At 41.2% G+C, this 16054-nt stretch overlaps 1 protein-coding gene across 1 annotated transcript in view; it reads left to right on the top strand.

The window, feature by feature from the left end:
- LOC140733696 (synaptotagmin-like protein 2) overlaps positions 1 to 16054 on the top strand; it is a 238669-nt gene that overhangs the window by 195627 nt on the left and 26988 nt on the right. The window contains exons 9-10 of the mRNA XM_073057383.1: positions 6957 to 7132; positions 15002 to 15104. Of these exons, the coding sequence (XP_072913484.1) occupies positions 6957 to 7132; positions 15002 to 15104 (279 nt within the window). The remainder of the gene's footprint in view (positions 1 to 6956; positions 7133 to 15001; positions 15105 to 16054) is intronic.

Below are 16054 nucleotides of genomic sequence, written 5' to 3'. Positions count from 1 at the left end.
GATTGGAGCAGGGGGCAGGGATTCAGATTTCTGGATTGTTGGACCTCTTTTGGGGTAGGCGTGGCCTGTACAAAAAGGACAGATGGCACCTGAATCCCAGGGGGACCAATATTCTGACAGGGAGATTTACTAAGGCTATTGGGGAGAGTTTAAACTAGAATTGCTGAGGGGTGGGAACTGAACTGAAGAGATGGAGGAAGGGGCGGTTGGCTCACATATAGAGAAAGCTTGGAGACAATGTGAGAGGGAGGATAGGCAGGTGATAGAGAAGGGATACGCTCAGACTGATGGTTTGAGATGTGTCTAATTTAATGCAAGAAGCATCATGAACAAAGCAGATGAGCTCAGAGTGTGGTTCAGTACTTGGAGATACGATGTTGTGGTCATTACGGAGACTTGGATGGCTCAGGGGCAGGAATGGTTATTTTGAGTGCCAGGCTTTAGGTGTTTCAGAAAGGACAGGGAGGGAGGCAAAAGAGGTGGGTGTGGCACTGTTGATCAGAGATAGTGTCACGGCTGCAGAAAGGGAGGAAGTCATGGAGGGATTGTCTACTGAGTCTCTGTGGGTGGAATAGGAAGGGGTCAATAACTCTACTGGGTGTTTCTTATAGACCATCCAATAGTAACAGGGACATTGAGGAGCAGATAGGGAGACAGGTTCTGGAAAGGTGTAATAATAACAGGGTTGTCATGGTGGGAAATTTTAATTTCCTCAATATTGATTGGCATCTCCCTAGAGCAAGGGATTTAGATGGAGTGGAGTTTGTTAGGTGTGTTCAGGAAGGTTTCCTGACACAATATGTAGATAAGCCTATTAGAGGAAAGGCTGTACTTGATCTAGTATTGGCAAGTTAATCTTGTCAGGTGTCAGGTCTCTCAGTAGGAGAGCATTTTGGAGATAGTGATCACAATTCTATCTCCTTTACCATAGCATTGGAGAGGGATAGGAACAGACAAGTGAGGAAAACATTTAATTGGAGTAATGGGAGATATGAAGCTATCAAGCAGGAACTAGGAAGCATAAATTGGGAACAGATATTCTCAGGGAAATGTACGGCAGAAATGTGGCAAATATTCAGGGGATATTTGCGTGAAGTTCTGCATAGGTATGTTCCAATGAGACGGGGAAAGGATGGTAGGGTACAGAAACCATGGTGTACAAAGGCTGTTGAAAATCTAGTCAAGAAGAAAAGAAAAGCTTATGAAAGTTTCAAAAAACTAGGTAATGACAGATATCTCAAAGATTATAAGGCTTGCAGGAAGGAGCTTAAGAATGAAATTAGGAGAGCCAGAAGTGGCCACGAGAAGACATTGGCGAGCAGTATTAAAGAAAAACCTAAGATATTCTACAAGTATGTGAAGACCAAAAGGATAAGATGTGAGAGAATAGGACCAATCAAGTGTGACAGTGGAAAAGTTGCATGGAACCGGAAGAGATAGCTGAAGTACGTAATGAATACTTTGCTTCAGTATTCACTACAGAAGATGATCTTGGTGATTGTAGGGATGACTTACAGCGGATTGAAAAGCTTGAGCATATAGACATTAAGAAAGAGGATGTGCTGGAGCTTTTGGAAAGCTTCAAATTGAAGAAGTCTCTGGGACCGGATGAGATGTACCCCAGGCTACTGTGGGAGGGGAGGAAGGAGATTGCTGAGCCTCTGGCGATGATCCTTGCATTATCAATGGGGATGGGAGAGGTTCTGGAAGATTGGGGGGTTGCGGATGTTGTTCCCTTATTCAAGAAAGGGAGCAGAGTTAGTCCAGGAAATTATAGACCAGTGAGTCTTAATTCAGTGGTTGGTAAGTTGAAGGAAAAGATCCTGAGAGGCAGGATTCATGAACATTTGGAGAGGTATCATATGATTAGGGATAGTCAGCATGGCTTTGTCAAAGGCAGGTCATGCCTTACGAGCCCGATTGAATTTTTTGAGGATGTGACTAAACACATTGATGAGGATAGAGCCGTAGATGTAGAGTATATGGATTTTAGCAAAGCATTTGATAAGGTGTCCCATACAAGGCTTATTGAGAAAGTAAGGAGGCATGGGATCCAAGGGGACCTTGCTTTGTGGATACAGACCTGGCTTTCCCACAGAAGGCAAAGAGTGGCTGTAGATGGGTCATATTCTGCATGGAGGTCGGTGACCAGTGGTGTGTCTCAGGGATCTGTTCTGGGACCCCTTCTCTTTGTAATTTTTAGAAATGACCTGGATGAGGAAGTGGATGGATGGGTATGTAAATTTGCTGATGACACAAAGTTTGGAGGTGTTGTGGATAGTGTGGAGGGTTGTCAGAGGTTAACGTGGGACATTGATGGGATGTAAAACTGGGCTGAGAAGTGGCAGATGGAGCTCAACCCAGTTAAGTGTGAGGTGGTTCATTTTGTTAGGTCAAATATGATGGCAGAATATAGTATTAATAATAAGACTCTTGGCAGTGTGGAGGATCAGAGGGATCTTGGGGTCTGAGTCCATAGAATGCTCAAAGCTGCTGCACAGGTTGACTCTGTAGTTAAGAAGGCATACGGTGCATTAGCCTTCATCAACTGTGGGATTGAGTTCAAGAGCCAAGAGGTAATGTTGCAGCTATATAGGACCCTGGTCAGACCCACTTGGAGTATTGTGCTCAGTTCTGGTCACTTCACTGCAGGAAGGACATAGAAACCATAGAAAGGGTGCAGAGAAGATTTACAAAGATGTTGCCTGGATTGGGGAGAATGCCTTACAAGAATAGGTTGAGTGAACTTGGTCTTTTCTCCTTGGAGCGATGGAGGATGAGAGGTGACCTGATAGAGGTGTAGAAGATGATGAGAGGCATTGATCATGTGGATAGTCAGAGGCTTTTTCCCAAGGCTGAAATGGTTGCTACAAGAGGACACAGTTTTTAGGTGCTTGGAAGTAGGTACAGAGACAATGTCACATAGGACCATAAAACACCATAGAACACTACAGCACAGAAAACAGGCCATTCAGCCCTTCTAGTCTGTGCCAAAACTTTATTCAGTTAGTCCCATTGACTTGCACCCAGTCCATAACTCTCCAGACCTCTCCCATCCATGTATCTATCCAATTTATCCTTAAAACACACATTTACCACATTAGATGGCAGCTCGTTCCACACTCCCACTACTCTCTGAGTGAAGAAGTTCCCCCTAAACCTTTGCCCTTTCACCCTAAAGCTATGTCCTCTCGTATTTATCTCTCCTAATCTAAGTGGAAAGAGCCTACTCACATTTACTCTGTCTATACCCCTCATAATTTTGTAAACCTCTATCAAATCCCCCCTGATTCTTCTACATTCCAAGAAATAAAGTCCTAATCTGTTCAATCTTTCCCTGTAACTCAACTCCTGAAGACCCAGCAACATCCTAGTAAATCTTCTCTGCACTCTTTCAATCTTACTGATATCCTTCCTATAGTTAGGTGACCAGAACTGCACACATTCCTCCAAATTTGGCCTCACTAATGTCTTATACAACCTCACTATAACATTCCAACTCCTATACTCAATACTTTGATTTATGAATGCCAGGATGCCAAAAGCCTTCTTTACAACCCTGTCTACCTGTGATGCCACTTTCAGGGAATTATGTAAATTAACTCCCAGATCCCTTTGTTCCTCTGCACTCCTCAGTGCCTACCATTTACTGTGCATGTCCTACCTTGATTGGTCCTTCCAAAATGCAACACCTCACACTTTTCTGCATTAAATTCCATCTGCCATTTTCTGGCCCATTTTTCCAGTTGGTCCAGATCCCTCTGCAAGCTTTGAAAGCCTTCCTTGCTGTTCACAACACCTCCAATCTTAGTGTCATTAGCAAACTTGCTGATCCAATTTACCACAGTATCATCTAGATCATTGATATAGACAACAAACAGCAATGGTCCCAGCATAGATCCCTGAGGCACACCACTAGTCACAGGCCTCCAGTCTGAGAAGCAATCATCCACTACCACTCTCTGTCTTCTCCTACACATCCAATTTTGAATCCAGTTTACAACCTCTCCATGGATATCTAGTGTCTGAACCTTCTGAACTAACCTCCCATGTGGGACCTTGTCAAAGGCCTTACTAAAGTCCATGTAGACAACATCCACAGCCTTTCCTTCATCTACTTTCTTGGTAACCTCCTCGAAAAACTCTACAAGATTCATTAAACAGGATCTACCACGCACAAAGCCATGCCAACTATACTTAATCAGCCCTTGGCTGTCCAGATTCTTGTATATCTGATCTCTCAGAACACCTTCTAATAATTTACCTACTACTGATGTCAGGCTCACCGGCCTGTATTAACCTGGTTTACTTTTGGAGCCTTTTTTAAACAATGGAACATGAGCTACCCTCCAATCCTTTGGCACTGCACCTATGGCTAAGGGCATTTTAAATATTTCTGCCAGGGCCCCGGCAATTTCTACACTAGTCTCTCTCAAGGTCCAAGGAAATACCATGTCAGGCCAGGAGGATTTATCTACCTTTAATCACTGTAAGGCAGCAAGCACCTCCTCAACTTTAATCTCTATATGTTCCATGACACTACTGCTTGTTTCCCTTCCTTCCATATACGCTATGCCAGTTTCCACAGAATGGTGAGTGTGTGGAACGGGCTGCCAGTGATGGTGATGGAGGCAGATACAATAGGGTCTTTTAAGAGACTCCTGGATAGGTATATGGAGCTCAGTAAAATAGAGGGTTATGTGTAAACCTAGGTAATTTCTAAGGTAAGTACATATTCAGCACAGCATTGTGGGCCAAAATGTCTGTATTGTGCTGTAGTTTTTCTATGTTTCTGTGAAAACAACAAACTGTACATGTGCAAAATGAAGAAACAAAGATATAAATGCATAAGTAACAAATTTTGAAAACATGATTCCTTGAAAGAAAGTTGATGATTGTGGGAACATTTCAATGGTGAGGTATTGAATTTGAGTGAAGTTATCCCCTTTTGTTCAAGGGTCGGAGGGACATTTATATAAATGTGAATGTTGTTAAGGCAACTAGACATATTTTCCAAAAGTTTGGATATTTGACCACAATGATATTGCCATATTATCACATTTACAGTACACAGTAATTTTGGTTTGCATGGATAGTAAAGACTTCTTGGAGTAAGTTACACTAACAGAAGCCCCAATGAAAGAAGGAGTTAACTCGCGCCAATGAGGATGGTGACGAACATTGAAATTACATGGCAACCTTTGAAGGTTGATGTAAAAGAAAATTGGTTTGCATTGCTATCGCAGTGGTAGGGTAAATGAAATTGGATATTTCAAAATTTTTAATACATCAGATAAGCCAAAAAACCTGCAAGTGCAAGAAATCTAAAACTTAAAAATGCTTGGAGCTTATTGGAATTTAAGAATCAGTATTTGACATGGAGAAATTGTTACTGTAGGATTACAGTCAGAAATGCATTTTCCATGATCAGAACAGCAATTGTACCCAGTAATACATTGGCTGGATTATAGGAGAAAACAAAATCACTGAAATGACATTTTTGCAGTGTTTGAGTTTAACATTTGGAACAAAGCAAAAAGACACCAATGAATCAAAATATTTTCCCTGCAATGATTTAGGATTCTGATAACGATGGCTAAAGGATTTTCCCTTACACATCACTGCCTCACTGCCATCACCTGGTATCACTGTCTCACTGGCAACGGAATTTTAATAAACACACCTCTATCCCTCATGAAATTTTTGATTTTATCTCCTCTCTGCTCTGACCTTCATGGAGTTATATACATTCCATTCTTAGGCACTCTAATCACACCTTTAACATATTTCTGCAAAGTCACCTTTTCAAAAACACAACAGATTCTGCATATCATAAGTCTGCAGATGCAGGAGATCAAAGCAACACACATTAAATGTTGATGGAACACAGGAGGTCAGACAACACCTACGGAGCAGGTTAAACATCAACTTTTTGGGCCAAGACACATCATCAGGATCTGAGTTCCTCCAGCGTTTTGTGTTCATCTTTTCATTTCTCGCCCTTCTCCACGCAAGGTACATTTCTGGCTATTTAATCCAGACAGATCAGTGATGCAAATTGGCCTCCGATGGTGAAGATTGGAATGGAAATTTAACCTATTGAAAATTCTGTCATGAGATGTACTTTACCTGGAGAAACACACAACTAGAGGGAAAGGAGTGAGTGGCTCTACAACAAAGCGCCAGCGAGCTTCTCTTATTTTTTTAGTGATAGAGCATGGGATAGTCCCTTCCAGCCCTTGGGGCCCACTGCCCCAGCAACTCCACAACCCCGATTAACCCTAACCTAATCATGGGACAACTTACAACGACCAATTAACTTACCCGGAATGTCTTTCAACTGTGAGGGGAAACTAGAGCACCCAGAGAAGACCTACGCATTCCACAGAGAGTACTTACAAGAGACTTCTTACAGAATGGCCTGGAACTGAACTCCAAACACCAGAATGGCTTGAGCTGTAATTGCTCCTTGCTAACTGCTACATTACCATGGCTCTTCAAGCTATTAAAAACCTACTCCATAAATCAAAGCTTTGTGATCAAAATTTGAAACTATTTGGGAATAAGTGCTAACTATGCAATTCTAGTGACCTCAATGTATTTTTAGATTTCTTACATTTGCAGGATTTGGTTGTGTGACAAGCCTGCCTGTAGAGTCCATTCTGGGCTTGCTGATCCCTGTTCCCTTCCTACTTCATCATTCTGTCATAAATTCATCGTGAATACCACAGTTATTCACCATAACTGTGGTAAACGTTTAAAAATGGATCAAACTGTTGATCATTCTGATTTTAGTAGGTTGAAATTGGATTATTTTATAAATTTGGATTTACTGGGTTCTTTTTATAAACATTTTAGATTTACTGAATTACTTTCTGTTTTGTGCATCTTGTTGATTGCATTTCTGGGATTTATGTATGGAATAACCTTGCTTTCTCCCTCCTGTGTTATTGCAGTTGAGTGGCAGTTTGCAGAGTCTGTACAGCGACCCTGGAGATTTTGGAAATGTTGCAGTTCAGGGTGCTATACAATTCAGACTACAGTATGAAGAGGCAAAAAAAGAATTCCAAATCTATGTACACCAGTGCCGAGGACTGGCTGCTGCGAGCAAGAGAAAATATACCTCTGACCCGTAAGCAAACTCATTACCTCCTGTTTCAAAACTGAACAGAAATAAGTATTTTAATGTATGAATTAAAACTGGTATCACTAAAGAATAAAAGCAAAAACAAGGCCTTTGAAAAGTCAGTAGATTTTAATTGTGCAATACATCAGTTCCTCCTTTTTTTCTGCAAAGAAAGGATTTTCCTCCAATTCTGGGAAGCAAAGAGGAGACGATCTGGAAGAGGGTACTGAGTGTAGTGTATTTAAGTTTGTTGATGATACTAAATTGAGTGGAAAAGCAAATTGTGCAGAAGATATGGAGAGTCTGCAGAGAGATATAGATAGGTTAAGTGAGTGGGCAAGGGTCTGGCAGATGGAGTACAATGCTGGTAAATGCGAGGTCATCCACTTTGGAAGGAAAAATGGAAGAGCAGATTATTATTTTAATGGTAAAAATTGCAGCATGCTGCTGTGCATAGAAACTTAGGAGTGTTTGCACATGAATCACAAAGGGTTGATTTGCAGGTGCAGCAGGTTATCAAGAAGGCAAATGGAATGTTGGCCTTCATTACTAGAGGGATTGAATTTAAGAGCAGGGAGGTTGTGTTGCAACTTTACAGGGTGCTATTGAGGCCATATCTGGAAAACTGCGTGCAATTCTGGTCTCCTTACTTGAAGAAGGATATACTGACTTTGGAGGTGATGCATAGGAGGTTGATTCCAGAGATGAGAGCATTAGACTATGAGGAGAGATTGAATAATCTGGGACTGTATTTGCTGGAATTCAGAAGAATGAGAGGAGATCCTATAGAAACATATAAAATTATGCAAAGGTTAGATAAGATAGAGGCAGGAAAGTTGATTCCTCTGGTAGGTGAGTCTAGAACCAGGGGACATAGCCTCCATATTTGGGAGTAGATTTAGGACAGAATTGAGGAGGAACTGCTTTTCCCAGAGGGTGGTGAATCCGTGGAATTCTCTGCCCAATGCAACAGTGGAGGCTACCTCAGTAAATACATTTAAGACAAGGTTGGATGGATTTTTGCATAGTAGGCGTATTAAGGGTTATAGGGAAAAGGCAGGTAGGTGGAGATGAGTCCATGGCCAGATCAGCCATGATCTTATCGAATGGCGGAGCAGGCTCGATGGGCCAGAAGGCCAATTCCTGCTCCTATTTTTTATATTCTTTATATTTCAATGTAAAGAGAACCAGGGACTTGGAATATTGTCGGACAGGGTTTAGAAGTGCCATATACAGAATGATGGTCAGAATACTCCTGTACCTAGTGTCACTTTATGTACATACAATCAGTCTATGTATGTAAGTTAATCTTACATATTTAGTGTATATTTATTGAGTTTTTAATTGTGTTCTTTATGCTTGTTTACTTTGTGCTGTATCAGATCCGGAGTAACAATCATTTTGTTCTCCTTTACATTTCTGTACTGATGAATGACAAAGTCGTTCAAAGTTCAAAGTACAGATGTGTCACCATAAACAACCCTAAAATTCATCGTCTTGTGGACATACTCTTTAAATCCATGATAGAATAATAACAATAATAGAATCAATGAAAGACTGCACAAATGTGGGCATTCAACCAGTGTGCAAAAGAGAACAAACATTCCAAATACAAAAAGAAAGAAATAATAATATATAAATAACCAATAGATATTGAGAACATAAGATGAAGAGTCCTTGAAAGTGAGTCCATAGGTTGTGGGAACATTTCAATGATGGGGCAAGTGAAGTTGAGTGAAGTTATTCCCTCAGGTTCAAAAGTAATAAGTGTTTCTGAACCTGGTGGTGTGTGTCCTGAAGCTCCCGTATCTTTTACCTGGTGGCAGCAGTGAGAACAGACCATAACGTGGGTGGTGGGGGTCCCTGATGATGGATGCTGCTTTCCTGCGACAGTAGTCTGTGTAGATGTGCATAGTGATGGGGAAGGCTTCACAATCTTGAATCTTGAATTTTAAAAAAGGGAAAGGGGAAGAACTGACAACATCTCCCATCTCTGTCCATAAAGGACCCTTTCAATTGTTTCATTTGCACTCGCTGTCTTTTACTCGTTATGTACTTTGTAGCTCCGACAGTCTGTTTTTGTGATTCTTACCATTTAAATCTCATGTTCTATTTTGCCTTTCTGTAGTTCTTTCTGAAAGATCCTTTGCCAAATTCCAAATATCTCCCAGCCTCCGTGCTTTTTTTTAACTTTAAAAAAGTTAAAAACTTTAAAAACATTTTCATAACCTTTACATAATCTTTAATTTCTCCGGTATTCCACAGTACATTCATTATTTCCTGAAAATTCATAAAATTGTAAGATTAACTCTGGTTTTTCTATCTTCACCAAGGCTACATGGTGTGAATTTTTCATAGGTTCAAAGGTACAATTTAATGTCAGAGAGATGTATCCTGAAATGTTTTTTCTTCACAACCATCCACGAAAACAGCAGAGTGTCCCAACAATGAATGACAGTTAAATGTTAGAACCCCAAAGTACCCCCCCAGCTCCCCACCCTCCCATGCATAAGCGGCAGCAAGAAGCAATCCCCCTCCCCCCACAAACAAAAATAGTGAACCCATTACCAGCACTCAAGCGTGAGCAAAGCAATAGCAAAGACACAAATTTGCAGTTACCCCAAAGACAACATTGTTCACCTGATAATTCGACATGCTGCAGGCTCTCTCTCTTCTAATAAGGGAGAAAGAGGTGACTCCATTTTCAACGAGCAGGGAGACATAACAAACAACTCACTGGTTTACGATGTTAAAAGTCCATTACGTCGCTTTTTTCGAGCTCTATGCCTGAAGATCGCAAAGATCCCGGATCCCCAGGCATACAGCAGATGTTCCGACTCCCCCAACAACACACGGGTGTCCTGTGGCGACACCGACCCTTGATCCACCCGCCTCCAGTTCCTTGAGATCCCAGGCTTCTGAATTCGTGCCGAAATCTTAGGCCAAGCCTTTGGCATGCCGAATAGTGGCCGATTGTGGAACCCTGAGAGCAGGTCCCATTCCTGTAAAGAACCAAAGTCAGCGTGTAACTCCAGGTCAGGGTCTTCAAAAGAACACTGAAAGGGAAAAATAGAGATATTAAAGATGGAAATAGAACTGTTTTTGAAGATGCAAGCAAAGGAGTCACTGTTGGGCGTCATAACTATTAAGCTGCTTTTATTTCGAACAAAATTATATTCTTTATGGAACAACACACAAAAAATGCTAGAGAATCTCATCAGGTCAGCAGCATCTATAGAAGGGACTGAGCAGCTGATGTCAACATCATTCATCAGGTCTGATCTGCTAAGTTCTTCCACGTTTTGTGTGTGTTGTTTTAGATTTCCAGCATCTGCAATCTTACTCATGTCTCCATTATACTTTTCATGATGTGATTCAAAATATTTGGCTATTAATTTATTGCATGTGTGAGAGTGGATATTAAGAGGAAGGGGAGGATAAATTAGATTAAATTAACCTTCAATATTTATATAAATGTGGCATCAGCCTAAACCTTAACTGGCTGGGCCTTGACCATGTTGAATATCTGCTGGAACTGCTGCGTGCCTGTTCTTGCAGAAATGTGGCTCCAGAATAACCTCCTGTGCATCATAAGTCTACAGGCCATGACACTCAGGGACAAGCTGATATTAGATTGTGACTGTGAATATATGTCCTTTGTGCTGTCTGTGAACTTGTGCTTCTTATCTTGTCCTCAGAGGAACACTGTTACATTCAGCTGTATACATGTGTATGGTTGATAGACAATTAAATTTAACCTTGACCTTGATTGTTGAATGTTGAATGGATTATATTGAATTTGTCAACAGGTGTACATCTGCCAGATATTATTGAATTGAATTGACTTTATTACTTACATCCTCCATATACATCAGGAGTAAAAATCTTTACATTACGTCTCCGTCTAAATGTGCAATGTGCAATTTATACCAATTTGTAATAAATAGTATGTACAACAATATAACATAGAAATACAGTTGTGTCAGCATGAATTAATCAGCCTGATGACCTGGTTAAAGAAGCTGTCCTGGAGCTTGTTGGTCCTGGCGTTTATGCTGCTGTACTGTTTCCCGGATGGTAGCAGCTGGAACAGTTTGTGTTTGGGGTGACTCGGGTCCCCAATGATCCTTCGGGCCCTTTTTACACACCTGTCTTTGTAAGAGTTCTGAATAGTGGGAAGTTCACATCTACAGATGCAGTGGGCTGTTTGCACCACTCTCTACAGAGTCATGGGATTGAGGGAAGTACAGTTCCCATACCAGGCAGTGTGCAGCCAGTCAGGATGCTCTCAACTGTGCCCCTGTAGAAAGTTCTTAGGATTTGGGGGCCCATACCAAACTTCTTGAACTGTCTGAGGTGAAAGAGGCACTGTTGTGCCTTATGTACAGACCACGTGAGGTCCTTGGTGTTGTTTATGCCAAGGAACTTAAAGCTGTTCACCCTCTCAACCACATCCATTGATGACAATAGGGGTTAGCCTGTCTCCACTTCTCCTGTTATTTCAATAAGAATTGAGCTCTTTTGAATTTATAAATTTATGAATGTGATATATTCAAGTGTGCAATGGGAATCTTTCCTTTGATATTTATTTTGGAACTTTGAGTTGAAAACTTTGAGTTGATTGGATACATTGCATGACAAGTTATTTTGCTGATAATTGTTCGATCTGTAACAATTCCCTGGATAGATGTTTTATCCAATTTCTTGAAGCAAACAGCGCTGATCAATATCTACTTAGAAATTTCTTATAGTGGTTCTGCGTTTATGGATTGGATTGTTAGGTTATGGACGATAGAATTTTTCAGACTAATGGCTCCTATATTCGGTGGTTTTTATCGTCATTCCTTTTCTGTTTTGTTGTGCGTGGGGAGTGTGTTTAAGGGTTGATGTTCAGTTAGGGTTTTTTTTAGCTTCAATGTTCCTTTTCCATTTTCTGTGGGGGTGGGTTTTGCGGGTTGATAATCGGGATGCCGTTATTTTTCTTCATGGGGTAGGTGGGTTTGATGTTTCTCTCTGAACAACTTTCATCTTCCTCCTTTGTTTTGTGGCTATCTAGGTGGAGGGGTAGGGTGTGCTGAGGAAGCAATGCAATGGCATCTGGACTTAGACAAATTGGAAGAATGAGCAAAAAAGTGGCAGATGGAATACAGTGTTGAGGAATGTATGATGCATTTTGGTAAAAGGAACAATAGTGCAGACTATTATCAAATGGGGAGAAAGTTCAAACATCAGAGGTGCAGAGGGACTTAGGAGTCCTCGTGGAAGACTCCCAGAAGGTGAATTCACAGGTTGAGTCTGTGGTAAAAGAGGCAAATGCAATGTTGGCATTTATTTCAAGGGGAATAGAATATAAAAGCAAGGAGATAATGCTGAAGCTTTGTAAAACACTAGTCAGGCCACTCTTGGAGTACTGTCAACAGTTTTGTGCCCCTTATCTGAAAAAGGATGTATTGTCATTGGAGAGAGTCATTGAAGGTTCACAAGGATAATTCCAGGAAGGAAGGGGTTACATATCAGGAGCATTTGGCAGCTTTGGGACTATACTCACTGGAATTTAGAAGAATGTGGGGCGGGGTCTCATTGAAACCTACTGAATGTTAAAAGGACTAGATAAGGTGGATGTGGAGAGGATATTTCCTCTGGTGGGGGTACCCAGAACTCGAGGGCAGACTTTTCTAACAGAAGTAAGGAGGAATTTTTTTTGCCAGAGAGTGGTGAATCTGTGAAATGCTCTGCCACAGACCGTGGTGGAGGCCAAGTCCATGGGTATATTCAAAACAGAAGTTGATAGATTCATGTTTGGCCGGGGCATCAAAGGATACGATGAGAGGCAGGTATGTGGGGCTGAATGGGACCCGGGATCAGCCATGATGAAATGGCAGAACAGTTTGATGGGCTGAATGGCCTCATTCTTCTCTTATGTCTCATGGCCTTGTAGTCTTATAGTCTATCTGGAGAAGACAAATTTCAGAGTTGTATTCTGGATACATGCTTTGATAATAAATAAAGCTTTGAACTTTAAATCACACCATTACTCTAACCCATCAGAAAAATAAAACATCTACTATTTCTTTGCATATCTCTGGCTAGATCCAGATACTTGCAGTACTTTGGAAATAAAGAAGATGTCTAAAACATATTTTACAAGAGACATATAATAAGGTTTTTTTAATATAGAAGTGAAATTTCACAGCTGCACAGCTGAAAGACTAAATTTATTGTTTCATTATTAATGCCTTTAGTTATGCATCTTCGTGGAATTGTATACAACAGTATCTACAGAACAATACTCAGATCAATAAACTAAAACTGCTGCAATTAACTTCGGTAAAGCTTTGTGAATGTAATCAATATCAAATAATGGAGGCAGATAGATATGATTTCTCTAATCAGACTAACTGGTCTATAATTTCCTTTCTGCTGCCTTCCTTCTTTCTTAAAGAGTGGTGTGCCATTTGCAACTTTCCAGTCCTCTAACACCATGCCAGAGTCCAATGATTTTTGAAAGATTATTTCTAATGCCACCACAATTTTTAACGCTACCTCTTTCAGAACCCCAGGGTGCAGTTCCTCTGGTCTGGGTGACTTATGTACCTTTAGGTCTTTCAGCTTTTTGAGTACTGTGGTGAACTAGATATACCTGTCTGACTGCTCCTGTGGCTCCTCCCACAGACCCTGCTGACTGCTCCTGTGGCTCCTCCCACAGACCCCTGTATAAAGGCGACTGTGGGCTGCTGCTCTCCCTCATTTTCCCCAGGATGTAGTGCTGTTTATTCTTCCAGTCAATAAAAGCCGATATCTCACTTCCTAAGTCTCAGCGTGAGTTATTGATGGTGCATCAAGTACCTTCTCTCTTGTAGTAGTAACTGCACTCACTTCTCTTCCTTCACACACTACAACATCAGGCACACTGCTAGTGTCTTCCACAGAGAAGACTGATGCAAAATACTCATTTAGTTTATCAGCCATTTCCTTGTCCCCCGTTATTATTTCTCCTGTCTCATTTTCTAGCACTCCTATATCCACTCTCATTTCTCTTTTATTTTTAACATACTTGAAAAAACTTTTACTATCCACTTTGATATTGTTGGCTAGCTTGCTTTCATATTTCATCTTTTCCCTTCTATTGCATTTAGATACAACACCTTGAGTACCGTATTTGCTATCCTTTCTGATTTTGCATCTGTAATGTTTTGATACTCAGTCTGTTGGCTGCAATTTAGTCCCATCACCTGCCTGCCCTTCCTGACAGTCTGACAGCACGTTATCTTTACTTTTTTACCATCCGTCCTTCACTGAGTCCCTTCACTCCTGTTCCTACCCCCTGCCAAATTAGTTTAAACCCTCCCCAATAGCTCTAACAAACCTACCCACAAGAATATTGGTTCCCCTTTGGGTTCAGGTGCAACCCGTCACTTTTGAACAGGTCATACCTGTCCTAGAAGAGATCCCAGTGATCGATGCCCTGCCCCCTGCTCCAGCTTCACAGCCATGCACTTATCTGCCAGATCATCCTGTTTCTATCCTCAGTGGCATGTGGCACAGGCAGCAATCCAGAAATTACTACCCTGGAGGTCCAGCTTCTCAGTTTTCTATCTAGCTCCCTAAACTCTCTCTTCAGGACCTCTTTGCTTTTCCTTCCTATGTCACTGGTACCGATATGTACCAAGACGTCTGGCTGCTCCCCCTCCCTCTCCAAACTCTCCAAGTTTTCCTAACTTGCATTCTCCAATCCTCTCAAAAAATCTTTTGCTTGGGAAGTTAGATAGCTTGAATTGCAACTAAAAAGAGATATGAGAAATTGGAGTATAGATTTTAAAATGACATAGATATAATAACACCTAGAAACATAATTTATTTTTCCCCTTCATACAGTTATGTAAAAACTTACCTTCTTCCTGATCGCTCATGGACAAGCAAACGCAAGACATCGGTAAAGAAAGCAACACTGAATCCTCAGTATAATGAAACCCTGAAAGTAAGTTGATGCACACTTGGATGTACAGATTCTTTCGAAATGTAGATCAGCTGACTTTAGTCCATCACTGTGGCGTTGTTTATTGACATTCAGCTCATTCATCCTGAGGTGGGTTTGCCATAGTTATTCTATGATTATGTGCTAGTCACTATTCCTTCACGTCACCAAAAGCACAGGTGCTCCTGAAAAATTGAGAGAAACACGCTTTTGTATGACATTCCCTCTGCAGGTTTATTTAGTCTGGAGTGAAATACTGAACCATCTATTAATTCCAGTCGCTAGCCCAATTGTTCTTGTGCCCCTCTCGTGACAGATTACTCTGTCAATTTATTATCTGACTCAAATTGCCCTGAAGGTTACTATGAGTAAGCGATCTTCGCAAGCCAGTGCATTGCATCTGGTGAAACTATTCCCATAATGCTGTTGGGTAGGGAGTTCTGAGATTAAATTCAGAAACAATGAAGGAACATTGTCAAAAATGTGTGCGACTTGGATTAGAACCTGCATATAGTCATGCTCCCATTTGCCTTTAGCCTATGTCCTCTTTAGGCAGTAGGAGTCATTGGTTTACAACATGATGTAGCCCATGCAAATAATCACAGGCATTAAGTAACATGACATGTTACAGCTAAAATGTGCTGTTGTTGGAGGGAACATATAGTTAAGCTAGTGGATGTGGTATCAATCAAAGGACTCACTTTGTCCAGCTTCTTGACTGCTGCTGGAGACATAGTCGGTCAGGCAAGTGGAAACTATACAACAAAACTCTTGGCTTTGAGTGTCTGGAGGCAAGACAGGAAGTTTCCTGTAGTGGGAGAGTCTAGCACCAGAGGGCACATCCTCAGGATACAAGGACGTCCCTTTTGAACAGAGATGAGCAGGAATTTCCTTAGCCAGAGAAAGGTGCATCTGTGGAATTCATGACCACAAACAGTGGTGGCAAGGTCCTT

Source organism: Hemitrygon akajei, chromosome 9 (genome assembly GCF_048418815.1).
Source record: "Hemitrygon akajei chromosome 9, sHemAka1.3, whole genome shotgun sequence".
In the NCBI taxonomy this organism is placed as follows: domain Eukaryota; kingdom Metazoa; phylum Chordata; class Chondrichthyes; order Myliobatiformes; family Dasyatidae; genus Hemitrygon; species Hemitrygon akajei.
This window is presented reverse-complemented; position numbering and strand designations above follow the sequence as displayed.